Genomic DNA, 20,229 nt, shown 5'->3' with positions numbered 1-20,229 from the left:
TTACAAGCCTATGGCTTGGACATAGGTTGGTGAAGTGGTATTGCTGCTACTAGGAATGAATATTAATTCAACGATACAGATGTTTGGCTGAACGCCAACTGACTCACCGAAAAAAAAAGAGAGCATGAGAGAGAACAACAGGTGGAACTGAAACGTAAACGAAACATTATCTGAATACTGAATTTAGTGTAATTCTCTTGCTTATAAATAAAGTGTATGGAACTAAACCGCAGACTACAGTCTTTACTAGTGTCTGCTATCTCATCTGTTTAGTACCCCTCACTCTGTTGAACACGCCAGCTATATGTTAAGCAGTCACAACCTTCAGTCTTCTTGATATTGCCTCAATTATTTGTCTTGAATTAATTAAACACAGCCACTCTGCAATAACCTCAATAGAATTTTAAATATAGAGATTGCATCTGAGTTATGAGTGTGCAGTTATTTGAGCCAGCACCTCAAATACCTTTCAGTTCTTTTTTTTTAAGTGATTCTCATTATGAAAGTGATAATAACCTCTGAGAACACAAAAGAAATCTCCCAAGGGGGTAAAGTAAGAGCTGATACAGAAAACAAAGACTCCGTAAAATCTTATGTTGCATTGAGGTAATAGTCGCCACATTGTTTTTTATTTTTTTTCTATGTAGAGACATTTAGGCTACAGGACACATGATGCATTCCAGCAATGTACACATAGTAAGAGTTGTGGTATTCCATGAAACTACTGTATAAATAAACTAGTATACCATATTTTGACAGCTATCCCCCAAACTCTCCACCTTCATCTCAAACCATCATTCACTCATGTCTCATAAACACACACCTCAGCCTTAACAATGACTAACCACTCCTCCCCTCCATTTCCACCCCCACCACCTGTGAAATTGCCATTAACACCTCTCCATCACCATGGCATCCAAAAGCTTTGAGCTCAATTTTAGCAAGGTGGGTCACAGCGGGTCGACAAAACAAAGATGCTTTCAGAGGCAGATACAAAAGATTTTTCTTTTAATTTTCAACTCAACACCTGCATTGTGCCACTGCATCATCATCATCATCATCATCATCATCATCATCATCACTGTCATCACTGCAGTTTTGTGTGCAGTGGCAAGCTTCTGGTACCATTTGCCATTCTTCCCCTGACAAATAAAAAAAAAACTCACTGAAATTCTGAGTCAAATCCAATGTGCCACGTCTTAACTGCTTCCGGATATTCCAGTTCTGTAGACATGTAATTTGTATCTGGTATCGTATTTAAGTATTTAAGTAGCTGAGACTAAAACAGCCATTAACTGTCAAACCAGATTTCTCCTGATGTCGATGTAGCCAAACAGTTCCTCAGATGTAATAATTTATGAATGATACCACTCAGACTCCTCAAATGTCTTTTTTTTTAACATCGTGAATAACATGAAAGATGGGGCCGAAAATGTATTACAGTTGCTTATCTTGACGGTTAAGCTCGAAAACTTGTTGTTAAATGTTGCTTTGTTTTTCTGTGATAATATGCGTGTCACGAGAAATTGGTTGCACTCTCTGCTTGTCACATCCTGTACCATCAATCAATGGTGAGCGTGGCATTGCTTATCAATACAAGCGGTTTGTTTTTCTCCTCAGATTTGACAGGTCACGTAGTTATCCTAAGACTGAAAAAGCTACCTCACGTGCATTGCTAGACAACCAAATTATCCCTATTTTGAGAAGGAAAATATGATGCTTTCTCTGTTTGTCTCCTGTATACCCACACATCCACACAAACGCATTCATACACACACACACACACACACACTCACACACTGAAACACATGGTTGATTCGGGACTGCTGTTCTGCCAGCAACATCATCACTCTCCTTCCCACCCTTGTCTCCATGGAGACAAGCTTCCAGAGCTGGCTGGTTCCTGACCGTTGTGAATCAGCACAGACTAAAAAGGGGAGGGGAGGGAGGTGGGGGTCTCTTTGTGTTTAAACATGACAGAAAGAACACTGTGAGCTGTGTGTTATCTTAGTTCCAACGCTGAGGTGATCAATGTGTCGAGCCATTCATGCCTACAGATGTGAAAAGGAACCAGTTATATTCTGATAAACACATCTGTATATTCAAGGTTTGTGTTGTCATCAGTGTCATCAACAATATTCACATGGTATCAGCCTGTTTGATATGATATTTCCATGTCCTTTGTTAACACTATACCTTTCATTCATGCAAGACCAAAATAATATTATTTTGATTTGGTGTTGGTTGTTGCTCAGTGTTCATTTTAAGGCACATTAGATGTAATTTCCTCCTTATCTTATTCACTGAAGCAAAAAAAAAAAAGAAAGAAAATCACAAAATGTACTGAGTGAGGATTGTTTAATTGGTTTTTACTGGCACGATTAGCCCCCAGTACAGCGTATAGCACGACTTCAGTAACAGAAATCCTGCTCCTGACAATATTTCATAACTCCTCCAGATAAACTTGATGTGTCTTTATGATGTCAAAGTGGATCTCTTGCTTACTCTTGATCTTTTTCTTTAGCATAGAAGAGAGGACTTTGGGTATCTCATTAAAAACAACAGAACCCCTTTTCCCACTGCTGTTTTATGTATTCTCTGAATTGCACTAATAATACATATTACTTATTGAACAAATGAAGCAAAATCTGCAACAGTTCAGGCTGCTTGAGTCTGCTGCTATTCTCACATGACATACTCCTCTCACTGCAACATACAGGATATCCAATTAGGACTGAAACTAACAGTTATTTTCAATCTGCCAGTTATTTTCTCAATTATTCAATTAATCATTTATTCGTGAAATGCTAAGAAAATTCTCAGAGCCCACTGTGATGTACTCAATTTGCTTTGTTTGTCAATCAAAAACCATAAGATATTCAATTTACTGTGATATATGACAAAGAAAAACAGCCAATCTTCACATTTGAGAGGCTGGAACCAACGAACATTTGGCATTTTTGTTTAAAAGGTGACTGAAGCTATTATATTATCTTATATATATTATCAATTTCTTTTGATCGATTAATCAACTTATCATTGCAGCATTATATCCAGTGCATCCTTTGCATTGTGTTGGTGTACCTACGCTCTTTTCCTGACATGCCTGCGTCCACAGCGCTCGGCCCTGACAGCTGTACCTTGCTGCTGCTGCTGCTGCTGCTCCCGCTGTTAGTGCAAACAGCATTGGATAATTTCTGTCATAATTTCAATCATTCTCTGAGTTTACGCTTCCCTAGGGGGGAAATTATCACCGTCACTCCCCAATCCCTGCTGTGCTGAGCTTGTTCTTTGTGGGGAGTGACGAGGTCAGAATGTAGGCATGCTACATTCAGATTCCATGTAATTTAAATGACTTAAATTAGTTTGACAGGCTTTTAGCATATAGCTATTCCAGTTTACACCTTTATTTCACATGACCATACTCCGCCCATTGTTTGTACATACCCCTTTATTTGTAAGATTAGTTTCTCCAAACAAAACCCATGTGTAGACCTGCTGACATCTGAAGTAGCTGATGTGCTCAGAGGCTGAAGTAGCTGGAATTGGATGGTGAGTCCATGCATTTTAGAAACAGGATGCCCAATTAGCACTACTTAGAAAGAGTGATGGTGCATAAAAACAGGTAAGTAAGCCATGAGTAAGCAGAGAACCGAGAGTAGAACAGAGCGTGGAAAGAGTATTAGTCTGCTAAAAAGGCCTCTCTCCTGATTGTTGAGTCAAGGAAACTTCTTCCTGCTGTGCGTCAGTGGTGCAGAAAGACAACCAGAATCAACTCCAGGCCTCCATGATAAATGCACTAACAGCTGGATGCTTCCACAGCCAGGACAATGTCAAAAGTCTTGAGTGAAGTCGGATTTAGACCGGATGTAATAGATCTTCTGGATCGTGTGAGTGTGTGTGAGTAAAGTTCACTCAGAGAAGCAACGGAAGAGAAAGCTTTCATCAGCTTAACACCTCCACCTTGTCTGAATGGGTACTCTGTGTTCATCATACTCTGTGTTCATCACATTTATAGACAAGCATGCATACACGCATGCATAAAAATAAACTTATCCTCGCACCAAACATGTGTGCCAATCTTGCCATACCGCGTGTGTGTACTATTACAGAGGAAGTGAACCTTACTAAAGGTCAGAGGACGCAGACAGATTCTTGGGAGAGTAGTGAGCGCTATACAGCAGCAATGAAAGTATAGTTTATGGAGAAGGAAGAGAGCAGAGATGGCTGCTTCCATTCCTGTCAACATTCTGCACATTTAAGTTTTACTGTGATCGCCTGTGGTGTATCACAGTGAGAAAAAGCAGGTGACAAGTTATTTCCCATGAACTCTCCTCCAAACCCAATAACCAGTAACTTTGTTTTACTGTGGTTGTCAGATCTTATGTAATGGTGGCAAAAAAAAGACCAGTTTGTATCTGGAGTTACTTAGGATTCACTTCAAATGAATCTCCCCCTGTTGCTTCAGCATGAACAGTGGTGGTAATCATGTCTTTGTCATAACATCCAAATGTTGTTTATGTGGTCCTGATGATGCAAGGACAACCGCTCCCAAGGGCTTCATAATTTGTAGACACAACGACAGCCATAAGATTGGGGTCAGTGACAGTTGATGGTCAAGAGTGATGCCTGCTTACCTCATAGTGATGCTGATTAGAGAGTTGGAGCAGAAAAGTGCTTTTCTTTGAGATGACTGTGCTTGTAAATTGCTGTTTTCCAGATGAGCATCTTGTGGGATTGTAGGTTTCTTATAATTGGGCTCAGGCAGGTCCGGGCACAGATCTAATGAGAGATGTCAATAAACAAAATTCACAAGCTTCACAAGCTGTCATCATAGCTGGAAGATGGAAAAACAGGTTGAACAAACCCACAGCTTCGAAAGTGAACCTATAGCCAAGCCCTAATGATTAAAGAAGTTTGCTCTCCTTTTGATGTAACTGAAGCAAGCACAGACTAAACAGACGACAAGTGGCATACAGGAGCCAGTGCACACAATTCAAGTGAAATGCCAAACCACTGAATGGCCTGAAGGCAGGTACATTGTTGTGCCCCATTAAGTGTGATGTTCCTGTGAAAACGACTAACAGGAAAAACATCAGTGGCCTTTGCCGCTCACACATGTGGCGCACAGTGCACACGCATGCAAACGGACACATGTGGGCAGATACACACGTACACATACAAAGACACAATAACCTGTGAATGTGGACGACGTGGACAGACTGTGATTGTTAGAGGGAATCAAGCAAACAAATGATGTCATTATCTCAAAGCGCACTAGCTTGAATTTTATTACCATATTAGTGGGAGGCGTTTGGCATTCTTGCCTTAGATAGCTATGAGCTCAGTGGAGAGAAAGAAAAAGAGAAGGCATTGTTCTGAACTATTCTCATACATTTGACATTTTCACTGTCAAACATGCATCACTGTCAAATATGAAAAGTCACAGCAAGAAATTCATTCAGCTGTTTTTCATTTTTCTCACCATCCTCTTGAAACAGTGTCAGGAATACCTGGGCGTGTTTCTACAAAAGGCAATCCCTGAGGGCACTCCCCTATGCTGCTAATGTTTTTTTAAAACGTTAGCGTACAGGAGGAATACAAATGATCATGCAGAAACATGATGAGAGCAGGAGGAAGGCTGTAATACAGGGTCCCCATGGCAACCACACAAAACGGCATGTACTCACCATGGCAACAGAGCTGGCGAGGGAATATAACGGAGACAGTGTTGGAGCTGGTGCTGGCCTCTGGCTGTTTGAAGTGATACACACAGTACCAGTCAAAAGTTTGGACACACTTTCCCATTCACTTGAATTGATTTCCTTCATCTTTGTGGAACGTTTTAGCATCTTTTAGCTTATTGTTTTCATTTTATGGCAAACAACTTTAATTTTGTGGGTCATTGATTGTACTGATGTTTTGTTATTAGTGCTTTGTTGTTTATTGTATGTTCTTATATGATGTAAGGTGACCTTGAGTGCCATGAAACACACCATTACATAAAATGTATTATTATTATTATTATTATTATTATTATTATTATTATTATTATTATTATGTGCTGCTATTTCCTGACTGGGAGCGATTGCCAGCCAACCAGTGGGGATCCCAGGAAGTTATTGCTCCCAGCCAAGAAGAAGTCTGGCACATAAGCACCCCTGAAAAGATGAATTGTTGTTTTTACACTTGATTTAAGCACATATTACACAAGATATAATGTGCTAATTGGTGATCTTTAGAGGTGCTGGTAGGCACCTTGTTTGTGTCCCCTTGTTTCCAGTCTTTATGCAAAGATAAGCTAACCGGCAACTGGCTGTAGCTTCATATTTAACTGACAGATATGAGAGTGGTATGTAATGTTTTCATCCATCTTTCTGACAGAAAGTGTCCTTCAATCACTTATTCTTATCTTATTATTTGTCACTATCCTAACCTGAACCTATACTGACTTTAACCTTAGCTCACAGCCTATTTAAACTTTAGCCCCAAATAAATAAAAGACTAAAACTTAAACTCTTACAGGAGCACACACATAGACAATCCGTACAGTACATACAGTAGTGGCATGTCACGATCTACAGTAGGCCTTGGTTAATGGAGCCACAGATGGCTTACCTGAAATGACAAATAGCCCGACACATCTGCTGACGCTTTAAGGCCACAGCCAGCTCTACTGTAAACGATAATGGTTTCCTGGCCAGACAAGGAGAAACCCCCTACGGCATACATCATCGTTCTGTTACTGTTGCTAATGCTCCCGGGACGTGCAGCTGAATTTTCACCCAGAGGTTCGAATATAATACCCTGCTTGATCACACATGTACAGTCAAATGCCATTTATGGTACAAACATTACATTTTCTCTGCAACTACTACTCTCTTACTAGATCAGAGTAGAATCCTTCTCCTGAATTGAACTTTTGTATTTTTGATGCTGCATGAGAAGGGAAGACACAATATTAGGCTCGTTATCTACGGACACCTTGTCAAGATTCATAATTTCCTTTCATTTTGAAATAAAATGCTCTCCAAAGCTCCTGAAATCAAAATCGTTACCCCCAAACGAGGCATGATTAATGCTGAACATGAAGTTGGGCATTTTACAAAAGAATCTCCCTAATGAGGTTGGCTGTCAATGGGATTTTTTTGTCTTTAATTAAACACTAAAACACAAAGACACACAGATATTAATCACTCCGGTTTAAGCTGCTTTCCCATTTAGCAGCCATTAAAAGTTGCACTGCTTGACTGGGTTCGACGTCAGCTGAGGGTTGATGGGATTGTGTCACAGTGAACTCAGAGGACCTCTTAGTAAAATAAAATGTTTCTTAAGTGTCTGTGGGAGTTCAGGTTAGATTTCACGTGCATCATATGCAAGATGAAAAATATAAGCTGCTCAAAGCATTTGTCTTTAACGTTTCAGGGAATAGTTGGCAAACCATATGCGTTTAAAATGCTTTTGACTCAAAGATGTGCATAATTTCTCCACATTGATATTCAGCCCCCCTGGAGCGTGACTGTCTGCTGGAGCTGTCTGCTCAGTGGCATAATCTGAGCAGGTGGGTGTGGCAGAGGGCTTAAACTGGCAAAAACAACACCACAGACCTGACTCAATGTCTCCACCTAGTGACACTAGGAGACTCATCGTTTACAGGAGGGTTTTACCTCAATAATTAAGCAGTCAGGGCAACATTGTTTAGAAGGTTAAAAGGTCTGATTTCAGTTGAAGGGTCCTCAATAGGCTGAGAAATGTGTATGATTCATTTGGTTTATCCTGATATATACACTCAATATATGTAAAATATTACAGCATTTAGCAAAAAAGATGCAGATGAAGCCGCTATGCATAATATAGACCCCCTTTAACTGCATGTGTGTTGGACTACTGATGTGCTTTTTCTTTGTTCCCAGGAAGAATCACACATTTTGGTCCATTTTCAGCTTTTCTAAGTAAGGATCTTTAAAAATATGCATTTTCAAACTTTTCAATGTTCACAACATATGTGCACTGTAACAATTTGTTGTAATAAGGCATGAGAAACTTTTTCAATGCACATCTCTACAATGGATTCCCTTTAAAGTCCAAACTGGCAACAAAAATGTCTAACAAGGGTCTTGACAGGCAGTGAGAAAAAGCAGACAAGACTTAAGTACAAACAAACCTGTTTTATATACAGTGGTTTCTGCCAGACAGATCAGACTGAGCTCTTCAGGTGTTATGATACAACTAACAGATCCGTCAGAAGGAAGTGAAAGGATAAATCATACTGGTTTGGAGTTATAATTGTTTGAAGACACTTAACCCCTACAACAGTGGTTCCCAGCCTGGGGATTGGGATGGTCCAAGGGGTCACAAAAAGGTCTGAACCTTTGCTTTTTTCTTGTAAAATAAAGGAGGGTTTTATCTCTTCAAGACAAGAATTGGAAATCATTAAAACAAAACAATCTGGGAAAGAAACATTGATGTTTGGTTAAACTTCTCAGAGCTCACAGACTTATACAACCTTTCATGAGGGGTCATGAGTAGGCGTTGCTTGGATACTTTACAAAGGGTAACAAGCCAAGAAGACTTGGGGCGATTATACCCTGTCATTAAACTGGACAAATTCTTGACTGAACTTAGACAATCCATGTCTTTCATTTGACTGTTTAAAGCCAGGCTACATCATAACATCTCACTTTAATTTTATATACATGGCTCATATGTATGTGTGTGATGTAACATTTTGTCTTGATACATACAAATGAACCCATTTGTCCATTTTAGCACAAGAGTGCCATCATGTGTTGAAAAGCAGCATCACAACAGTGGTGTTTAATCTTGTAATGATGTCAGGAAACAATTTATACTGTATGATGGTGGCATCTGATCCATTATTACATTAAAGCTATTAAAATATGGTACTCTCATTTTTCAAAATAACTTTCCTATAATTGGATTATCTTTGTGAATTATTGTATTTGGCACTGGCTGCATGGGAATAGCTTTCCAGTGCTGAAGACATTTGCATTTCTTCCTCCACTTTAAATAATAGAGTATGAGGGTTGTGGTAACTCCATTTTTCTTCTTCAGCCTATAGCTGAACTGTAGCCAAATGCTGATATTCAGGATAATTATGTAACCACAAACCTATTTCACAAAATATATATTCACGTCAAACTAAGAGTTGACCATTATACAAAAAATGGTCAATAGTTTTTATTGTTTGCCTTGAAATGTACAGAATTTTCATAATACCTCTGATGTGAAGCAAATGATTCAGTCAGCAAGTTGATTTATTTCACATATCAAATATGATTCCTTACAGTTCATCATTAAGTTGTCCATGAAACAACTCCCTCATCACACCCATATACTATTATATCACTCTCAAAAATACATACACAAATGAACTGACTCAACTCAGTGGTCATATATTATCAATATTATAATGCACAAAATATAAAACTAGCATCTGTCTCTGACATCAATACATAGTGGCTGCAATATCACTCCTCTTGCACAAGATTTTCATGAGTATGTTTATATACACATAGTAGGTACTATGCAGTGCATAGTCTTTAAATTCCTCCTGTCCTGATATTGCATAATAAATATCATTAAACTTTTAAGACTCTTTTAAGACTCGTTATGGTTTAGACATGTGTGCTGGCAAAGAAAAGACAAGTTCAAAGAAAGAAAATAAATGTTGAAAAGCATGTGCAGGTGTGTGAGAGCATGAAATGATGAAAGAGACAAACAGTCAAGGGTGTGAAATGTGACCTCTTTAAAAAGGTCTTCTCTGCATCTGTGAATGTGCACGTTGGCAAATGTGATTTTCATGTAATTAACAGAAGAATTCGCCTCATAGACCCTGAGTTGGCCCACCTAACCTGTATCCTGCCAAACAGCTCCATCTGTCATTAACAATGTACTTTTAGACATAAATGGGCCAAACCCATTGAAGATTTGGCTCCTATAGTATCTGTCAATCACGCTAACTGCTTTATTCAAATATTTTACACAGGAAAGGGTTGAGTCCTGCTACTTCCAGGAAACTCTGCCAAGATAACAACTGTGTAATAAAGTCGTGGTTGGTAAGTCATGTTCTTCAGTTTTGATGTTGTAATTATGACCTCTTGACCTCCTCGTGGAGTTAAATATAAACCTCTTGGCATGTGTTGCATTCCTCTTTTCACTCCTATTGTATGAAGGAAAACAAAAAAAAACAGTCCAAGAGTGGCAGCTTAAAATTCTGTAAGAAAAGTCCTTTGTTTTAACCAGTTTAAGATGAAAACTTGACATCTAACATAATGTCTTATGCTTCATTGTCTAAAAAGGACCTGGTGTTGTGTTATCTTCATCCATTTTCCACATTAGACACTGTCTCTTACCAGTTGTCAGGGTAAAGGTCACTGGTTATACTGTGGCCCATTGGCGTGTAGAGTGGCAGTACATGAAAGTGGAAAATATTAAACTGTATTTCAGATAGGAGAGAGCTGATTTGAGTGCTTCAGCATCAGTTCTGTTTTAAAGAAATAGCCCACTTTACAGTTCATCCACTGGACTCAATACTCTGTTTTTTAAGATGTACTGTGAGGAAAGCTCTGACCTGTTTGGTTTCTGTTTATTTTTCATAGGAAACCCCTGAGAGTTAGAAGTCTAACTCATCTGCCTTCAGCAATGTCGCCTGTTTCACACTACCACAGCCATCAGAAAGCTATGACGCAAACGTCTCCCACTTTGTACTTCACACTTCTTCATTAATCAGCGTGCCATCGGGCTCAGTTCAGGTCGGTTCAGCCTAACACTGCTTCGAGGAGCAGTGACAGCCCTCAGATTATCTGTACAAATTTCATTTGTCCTCTCTTCTCGTCTCCACCATTCACTGCCTCCAACACCTTGTCTCTGCTTTGCTTTTTTTTTTTGCTCCTCTGCTTTGGTTGCTTCTCTTGCTGCTTTCCTCATTCACATCTTTTGTTCTCACTGAGCTCTCTCTCAGTGTTGCAAGAGGAAGTTGGTTGCCATGTTGATGTCGTTGTTTGAAGCTCTGAGAGCCTCGAGGGCATCAATCCTGGAAAAGCCCATTTCTACTAACATCGCAACCTGCAGGAAAAAAAAAAAAAAACATCAACTGATTCAGTTTAGAGGGCAGCCGCAGACAAATAATCACCTGGGAATATTTCATGAGGGTGCCCACACATTAAAAGCATTCAGTCCTGTAAGTAAGTAAGGCGTAGGTGGGCCAGAAAATCAAAAGTTAGTAGTCTGTCTGTCTATGAAGATTTTAAGACATCCAGGTGATAAGTTATGCAAAAGAATATCTAGAAATTACTACCAGAGAAAACAAGACCAGGGGAACCCAGAATAAAGGTACACATGTGTAAAAACACAGAAACACACCTGCTCCTCTGCAACTGGAGAGTTGTCCAATAGCGGTGGCTGTGTGGAGGGCTGCGTCTGAGCCTGTGGGCGAGGCTGCACTGGATGACGGTTCTGTCCTCTGTGTCTCAGGGAGGGGAATAACCGGGTCCACTGTAACAACCCAGCCTGCACAAAGACGCATACACACACACACACGGAGGAAGAATCAAGTAGATTTCCACATATGGTTGTGTAAATGCATGCATGTATATGTGTGTGTGCTTTTTTTAAAAGAAAGAAAGTATGTATGTTTGGTGAAGGTGAGTAACAGGTAACTAGCAGGTTTAATTAATTTCAAACATTGTGTGCATGCCAGTCAACGTATCGGTGTGGCAATAAGTGTGTGTCCCTCTACCTGTGGTTGTTGTCTGGTGTTCCTCCTGGCCTCGTTATATTGTGCCAGCAGCAGTTGTTGGTCGAGCATGTCCATCCTTTGTTGCCTCTGGATGTCCAGCGTGGCTCCCATCCCCAGTGGTGTCTCACTGGTTGGTTGGGAGCCTTGACGACCAGAGATGTCAATAACACATTAATCAATAACAGACTGACTTGGGGTGACAAAGAAAGAAAAAAAAAAACAAAAACTTTTCTCCGGAGTTGGTAACAGTTTTCAAGATGTGCATCTGTTGCTTATGAACAGAATAAATATTTTAAATGTCCTGTGCTTCACATCAATTTCGTATCTTTTGAACATAGCGGTAACTACACTAGATTGCTGTTATCATGCTTCAGTTACAGGACAAAATGTGGAAAGCCACATTGTTTGGTACTGACTATTTTCAGGCAGATAAACACTGTTTCACAGTTGAAAGGCTTTAAATGACCATGCAGGACATTACAGACTGGAGAGGAAGAGCTAGTCATGGCAGTATGTTTAATGTAAACAACTTTTCCTCTCTGAATTTTTCTGAAAGAAATACTTCAATCACTAAAAGAAAGGAAACATGAGTATTGCTTTAGCTAGTTAGCATAACTGTAAATATAGCAAATTATACAATTACAACAATTTCATCAGGCAAAATATGAAAAATGTTGAAAATAAGGTTAACTTCTACCAACACTGAGAGAATCTTTTTAACACAATTGACAGTTTCAACCTTACCTCCAGGTTTTAAATGCTTGTTATTAAAGATATTATGCTAATGCCATTAATCATTCTGGATCATTGCACTGATCTAATGCCTTAAATGTATATGTTATTATTCCACAATTAGACAGAGACAGATAATAACTCCATGTCAGGCCCTGCAACACCGATCAATATGCAAAGGATTTGCACAGGATTTGTAGATGTGATTACTAATGGTTGGACTCACTTGAGAAAATGGGCTCCAGAATATATCGTCCAATACGAGACACCCAGGCAGGCACAAAGAGGAGCTTCTGCAACCGGAGAACATCAGAGTGGTACAGGCCACCTGAGATCTGAAAGGCAAGTTAATGAAAAAACAATGGGTGTATGTATTGTATATATATAGTATTGAAGTCACAAGCCATAAATCACATTAAAACCTTCATGAAGCAACACTGCAATGCCAATCCACAGAGAATTAACACTCAACTCTACACCTGTGCTTTTTAGCTGCCTTTAGCTCATTATTTTGGTTCTGCTGCCCATACATTAACCGTGTGCTGAGTCTTATCACCCTGAACAAACAACTTGTGCCCACTAGTGGTTGTAAATGACCTCATGCAGTACCAGTAAACTTCTTCAATACAAGGTAAACAAAGACAGGAAGTTGACTACTCACCAGTCCGCTGAGTGCAAGGAGCCACATGAAGGGGCTGGAAGTCAATAACTGTACCACAGAAGGAAGAGAGAAGAAGACAGAAACCATTAGGATCAGAATAGTTGGAAGGCAAGTATTCTCAAAAATTCTCAAGGGGAGTAAAAGAGAAAGCAAAACAGATACATACATACATGCCCACACTAGCAAAGTATGGACTTACCTGTAAGCCAACAATGTAGACCAGAGACTTGTTGGTGATGTGGATCTGGCCCAGGACTTGGGTGACTGGCATCGTTGGGATCGACAGGTAGAAAGGCACAAACAAAGAGAAGACTGGAGCGAGCCTGCAAGAGGTGAAAGGAACAAGTCAAGAGAATGTGGATGAAAGAAAAAAAAGGGATTGAATGAATTTAAACAAAAACATGAAAATTTCAATGATAACAATAAAATTTCAGGTAATCCAAAGAAAGAAAGACAATGCTGGGTTTGGGGTGTTGAGCTTTTGGTACTAGTCACTTATCATTTTATTAAGTCTGTCAAGCTGTTTTTACTTCCCTCTTTTTGTACTGCTGTCACAGTCCACCATCATCTTAATGCTGTACACCCAAATATACGTAATACCCAATATGAATACTGGCCAAGACTAACAAAATGACATGTGGAGGTGGAAAATACAGGTTTGTACCAGTGACATTGTAAACCCAACTAAATACCAGACTATTCATATTTTGAATTACAGGATCCTCAGTAGCTATTAAAGTGACCAAAAAGCTATTTCCGTTTAAGAGATACAGTACATGCATTAGCAAAGCTCAGCATAAACTGTAGCTACTAAGGTGACCGTGCTACTCACAGTCCTGCAGGCAGCTCCTCCACCTCATAGTCAAACAGAAACTGGAAAGCCTGAGCCAGCAGGAAGTCCATCAGCGCAGAGAGAAACCAGGTGCCCAATAAAAAGGACTGGAATAAAGATACACACCATTTATGATGGTTAGAAAAAGGCAAATATAAATGACAAAATCTTTCTCTGTGGTTTTAAAGTGTAGCTACATTTTCAGGAACATAATGTCAGTGTCAAATGTTGATTACACGGCAAGTTACCACCAGATAAGGAAGTTCTGTGTCCTCTCCTCTAAAAGATGAAGTTGACACATGTGAACCTCATATTGTTTCTAAAGCTGAATTAATGATTACTGCTATAATCTACCACAACCCAATGAGGTATTTAAATACCTAATTTTGACCGATTAACAGTCAAAAATTCAGATATTCAGTTTACTATCATGTACGACACAGAAAAGCTTGAAATCTTTACAGTAGAGAAGCTACAACCAGCAAAAATTGACTGAAATGAATATTTGAAGATCAAAATAGTTGACAATTAATTTTCTGTTCATCGACCAATTGATGAGAATCAAAGTATCTTAACATTGTGCTTCTGTTTATAAAAGTAACTGAACACGAGATAACCCGGTGTCTTCAATGTGTGACACAGTTTGAAAGCTGCAATTTAAAACATTAAATCCACTCATTCCTTTGTTCAGCTAAGGATATCTGCCAGACTACTAAATCCACTATATCTATCTATGGATATATCAATATATGTATCTATCTGCTTTATCAATCCACATATCTGTACATCGATCCATGATTTGGTACTTACAGCAAACTTCCTGGTGCCAAACCTCCTCTCAAAGATTCTGAAGTTATAGATGAGCAGGCTGCTACAGAACGAGTCCTTCACGTCTAGACAGACCAGCCTCCCACACAACAACCTCCACACCTGCAGCACAAGGGAGAGCACAGTTATACACACACACACACCGGTAACACACAGGAAAAGACCAGTCCACAGTATGCCTTCTTTTAACAATGGCTTTTCTGACGAACACAGTGTATATGACTTGAATGTCATGCCATATCTCACATATAAAAGCCATGAAGAAGAACTTCATGGCAATACAAAAACATTTTGAAAACAGTTTGACAAAATTATCTTAACTCAAAAGTCCAGGCTAGATTTTTCCATCATAAGCAAGTGGAGTTTGTTTAGTTGTTATGGGGTGTCTGCTCTCTGAAAATCCCACAGGTGGTTGTTTATGGAGCATCATAACCCCTGTCTTTATTCAAGGATCATGAGATGCAGGGTGAAAGCTCCAGAAAAATATAGTACATGGACCTTGAGTTCAGATTAATTTGTAATTATAGCTGCAACAACTAGTCGATCAATTGATTAGTTGTCAACTATTAAATGAATCGCCAACTATTTTGGTAATCGATTAATCATTTTAAGTCATATTTTTAAAGAAAAAAAAGTCAAAATTCCCTGATTCCAACTTCTCAAATGTGAATATTTTCTGGTTTCCTTAGTCTTCTATGACACTAAAGTGAATATCTTGGGTTGTGGACATAACAAGACATTTGAAGATGTCACCTTGGGCTTTGGGAAGCATTTTTCACCATCTTCTGGACAAAACAACTAATCGATTAATCGAGAAAATAATCAGCACATTAAATGATAATGAAAATAATTGTTACTTGCAGCCCTATTTGTAATACTTTTCTACTTTCACATTCGCTTTATAAACAATCTGCTAGTCATTAAGCATGGTGAGGATGGTCTAATCAGTTTTAAAAAAGCTTAAATAATTGCTTGGCTCTAAGCCAACTCTTGTCCTAATCATGGTTAATGTGCTATTCTCTCGAAAAGAAAAGGTCAAAGTTTGACACAAACACTCACACTGATAGAGACACACATCTGGACATACTCTTTGTTGTTTATAGTCTCTCTCACAAACACAGACAGATGTTGGACACATTACCTGGTGCTGCTGGGTGACAGCCTGCAGACTGTACACGAACAGGTCTTGGTACTGAGGCAGCAGGGTGAGCATCACAGTCAGCCCATTGAGGACCAGTAGGAGGCCTTTAGAGAGAGGAGCCTTGTCTGTGCACAAAACATACACACACAGCAGATTATACGACGACCTTCGCCTCCTACAATGAGCAGCTTTGTATATGTTAAGGTGTTTGAAATATTAGCCACGAGTTTTGCTGATGGAAGAGAGAGAAAGAGAAAGGGAGAGGCGGGGCAGACACATATCCTGCTCAATAACACGGATTTGACTGAAGATTTAAGAGTGTAAAAACACCAGTTCCACTTATTTCGATTATTTCTGACGCTTAGTCAACAAACTATATGAAAACACCCCAAGACGTAGGTTATTAATTAACTAAACGCAGCTGTGACCGACACATAAAGCCCCGAGCAAATGAATGACAGCGCAATGCTAACAGGCTAACGTTGCTACTGCCGTTGAACCTGACAGGTCGATGCGGGGAGAGAGCTGCGACAGCCCGGCTGCGGTTTAACGGCGGATGCGGGATACTTACACAGGCCCCGAGAACCGGTGGTGGTAAACATGGTGTCTTTGAGGAGTCACGGAGTCAAGACGGCGACGGTTAACCCCGAGGCAACGCGAAACTAACACCAAACAACCGAGGTAAAGTTGGAGAGAGGATCCATGCTGTGACCGTTGCGAGAAAGAAACAGGGGATCTCCTACAGGAGCCCAACACGCCCAAAAATCATTATTTCGCCGTTAGCGTAGATTATATAGAAACTGGCCTGTAGAGGGCGCTGCTGCTCTGTGTTGAGGAGCAGAGCATGCCATTAAAGATCCCCTCCAGATATGTTTTAAGATGTACAGAGAAGACTACTTTGAATAATAATTTGTCTTATATAGTTTTTTTCACACAAAAAAAGTTATCTCCTCAGACATCTCTTCCTTCTCCCTCGTTAAAAATTCAAGAATATCTGACTATGCAAAAATATTTTATTGTATTCCTGCTGGACACAAGATGTCTCCTACTTCACTGTCCATTCTTAGTAGATGTGCACTGGAGGCTTCAAGTTTCCACATCACAGTTGCATACTGGACCAGGATTGTCTTCTAAACTGGTTGCGATGTCCCAAACCCTGCTCATAGGTACAGTACATTCCTTAAACTCAGATTTAAGGTGAGCACTTGTCCACTTTCAGCAGATGAAAATGAAAGCAGCCTTCTAGTACCAAACCCTGCACATACATCATTCTGCACAGTGAAGCTCAACCATCCAAGTGGAGTAACAAGACTATATTATTTTCTATACTATATTTTCGGTTTCAATTCATTTCAAACAAATTTACATTACACCTTAAATCACATAAAATAACCAAAAGTAAATGAAATGTAGTTCTTTCCTCTCGCCGTCATACTTATGATCAGTTAACTCAGTCGCTGTGCAATAACCATGTAACACTATAATACTCACTACAAATTATATATATCTATTTGAATTTAAAATACAAAAAGATGAAGTAACATCTACACACATCATTCACAGCTGTATTTTTGAGCAGGTTGTATATTCTGTACATAACCACCTGCTGTATGTATACAAAGTCACTTTCTTACCCATTTAGTATGTATTTCAACACTTCTTGCAGTCTTCACACCTTTGCACTACTTGTATCCTGTTGGCATTTTACAGAAACGGTTTCACCTGTATATAGACATTGTATGTTGTTGCCCACTTGTTGTTTCTATATTTATGTATCTTTTTTTCACCCATTTGTTTGCACATAATAGTGAACTGTTTATGTTTAATTATCTTTTAATCAGCTTGTTGTCCCTGTGTATCTCTCTGAAGATTTTTGTGTGTAAGTACATTGAGAGCCACCAAAAACTGGAGAGAAATTCCTTGTATGCGTAAACATACTTGGCCAGTAATGCCGATTCTGATTCTGAAATAAAAATTACAGAACTGGAAAACAAAATTAGGCCTATTATTGATACTATTATTGTTGTTATTGTTGTTGTTGCTGTAGAGTACTTATCAAGCAAAATGAAGAGGCATTATCACAGCTGCAGACAGATATAAGTGAAAACAGTATACACAGAAAAATGAATAAAACATACTTATAAGAAACAGATTAAAAGAAGCCCTAAAAAGAAAAAGAAAATGTTAGTGCAGCAAAACTAGAACCATGGGAGAGCTGAGGTACGACAGATTATGGTCCCTGTGCACCACACCACAGTGCATCCTCACAGCAGTCAGAGCAGGTTCATCTCCATTTGAATACTTTTTCTGCCTGGTGACCACTAATGCTTACTTAACCCCCTGGGAGAGCATGTTGTGAATCACTGATCTAGCAACTGCAGGACCCCTGCAGCTGGGATTTAGTGTCTTGCTCACAGGCATTTGAGCAGGGTATAGATGCAGTGGCCAGTTGATCCTCAGGATGAAGGGCAGTCTCCTTACCCGTGATGCCACCCTGCTGACAGACAGGGTATTCCCAGGCGCTGAAGCACCAGTCTGATCATGTTTGATCCTAAGCCTGGTCCTCTATGACCATTTTGTAAAATGTGTTTATGGATCGGATATGCATACAACCAGCCGAAAGGGAGTGTTTCATGTCTCGAAGCCATGTGGTCAGCTCTCTGACAGAGTGATAGCAGTGTTAATTATCCATGGGGGCCTTGAGCAGGATGTGTAGCTGCACCAAGTCCAGATTAATGGCTTTTTATTATGGTCCTCTGCCCTCACGCACAGAGTGTCATATCTTGTCAAGGTCCAGACTTCCTTGCAGTCTGTGTCTTACAACACACACTGCCAGTTTTATTCACATCAAACAGTGTGTATACCTTCATGCCTGGCTGTGATTGCTCCTGAGACAATTGATCCAATGCTTATGTTACGTCCAAGTACATCTGAAAAGATATGGCGAGCAGCTGTCTAATAGTGTTGCATTTCCTCATCGTCCACAGATGCAGTAGCGTGTTAGTTCCCATTGGTTAGTTCCCACCCATTAAGTCTATTTGGCTGCCTGTGGTCAGATGTGACTGCAAAGCAGAGCTCAGGAACAGCTTGCTAATTGTGTTTCAGACCTTCTCTGTCACTGATGTAGGAGTAAGGTCTAAAAAGGTTGTTTTGCCCCTGTTCTCAATCAAAGATAATCAGATTAAACAGCGCAGAGATGTGTGTGTGTGTATATATATATATTTATATATATGTGTGTGCGTGTGTGTGTGCTTACCAATAAAGAGACTCCAGATTTGGAGACAGCCTTGACTCCTGCTGTTTGCTTTGTTCATTAAGAGGAGATGAGCAGATGGTTTGCTGGTCTGTTGTGCAGTGCACACATGCGGGCACACACACAGACACACACACACACGCATGCAAATACACATACACACATGCATGCTCAGTCCTGTCACCTTAGCTTTATCCTCCATTTATCTTTTCCATTACACATCTCTCGGCAGGACAATGCTACTTGGTGAATTGTGAGGGGTGTGTGTGTGTGTATGCGTGTGTGTGTGTGAGAGAGAGAGAGAGACAGAAAGAGAGAGAGATACAAGGGAGTGTGAAACAGTAGAGCGGCACTGAATGAAGTCACAAACCTTTTTAGTCAAGGCAGCCTCTGAGGTGGTCATCTGAAAAGCTGATGACTCATTCACACATTCATCTGTGAATCATTGCTATTCACTTGTCAGCCACTCTGTATTCAGGAAGAATTGCTTGTAACAGAGGTATTGTTTTAGTCCCACATCACAGCTTATCTGCCTGTGTCCAGGAAATGGCACACCGCACATTTAGACAAGGTTGCATGAGCAAAATCTGGTCCACTGTGAAGAATTTTTTCAGCACGACAAATGTTTTTAGAACAATGTGAAATATAAGACTTAAGACTTTATAAAACTTAATATTGCTTGCAAATGAGCATCCTGAGCTTCTACTGTATGTCCCAGAGAAAACTATCTGCTTAAAATATATCTATAAACAACCACAACCCCTCACATAATTTATTACATTCATCCCTCAGCTCTCTGCACCAGTTGAGGAACGCCCGGTGCAGATTTACATGTCTCGAGCCACACTCTCTTTGCTTTCAGTGACCTAGAACTGTCCTGACTTTGGTTTATGATGCTTTCAAATATCTCTTATATGGATGCAGATTACAGATTCAAATTCTTAATTACAGGATGAACAATTGATTTATGTTGCAAGACATATACAGGGCTTCAATCCAGACTGAGTCAGAAAATATTACT

The 20,229-nt window shown here is 39.7% G+C and overlaps 1 protein-coding gene across 1 annotated transcript; it reads right to left on the bottom strand.

Moving 5' to 3' along the window:
- Positions 1-9,260: 9,260 nt before the first annotated feature.
- Positions 9,261-16,715, bottom strand: ubac2 (UBA domain containing 2). Its single transcript, XM_067610402.1, has 10 exons — positions 16,527-16,715; positions 15,956-16,080; positions 14,797-14,916; positions 13,987-14,093; positions 13,354-13,477; positions 13,155-13,202; positions 12,720-12,828; positions 11,762-11,904; positions 11,386-11,532; positions 9,261-11,088 (listed from the first exon to the last, which is right to left on the bottom strand). Exons 1-10 carry the CDS (start codon positions 16,555-16,557, stop codon positions 10,981-10,983), a joined length of 1,062 nt encoding a protein of 353 aa, XP_067466503.1. The 5' UTR covers positions 16,558-16,715; the 3' UTR covers positions 9,261-10,980.
- Positions 16,716-20,229: the final 3,514 nt, after the last annotated feature.

This window comes from Thunnus thynnus, chromosome 14, assembly GCF_963924715.1.
Source record: "Thunnus thynnus chromosome 14, fThuThy2.1, whole genome shotgun sequence".
Lineage (NCBI taxonomy): Eukaryota > Metazoa > Chordata > Actinopteri > Scombriformes > Scombridae > Thunnus > Thunnus thynnus.
The sequence above is the reverse complement of the archived record's forward strand: the minus strand, read 5'-3'. Positions and strand labels throughout refer to the sequence as shown.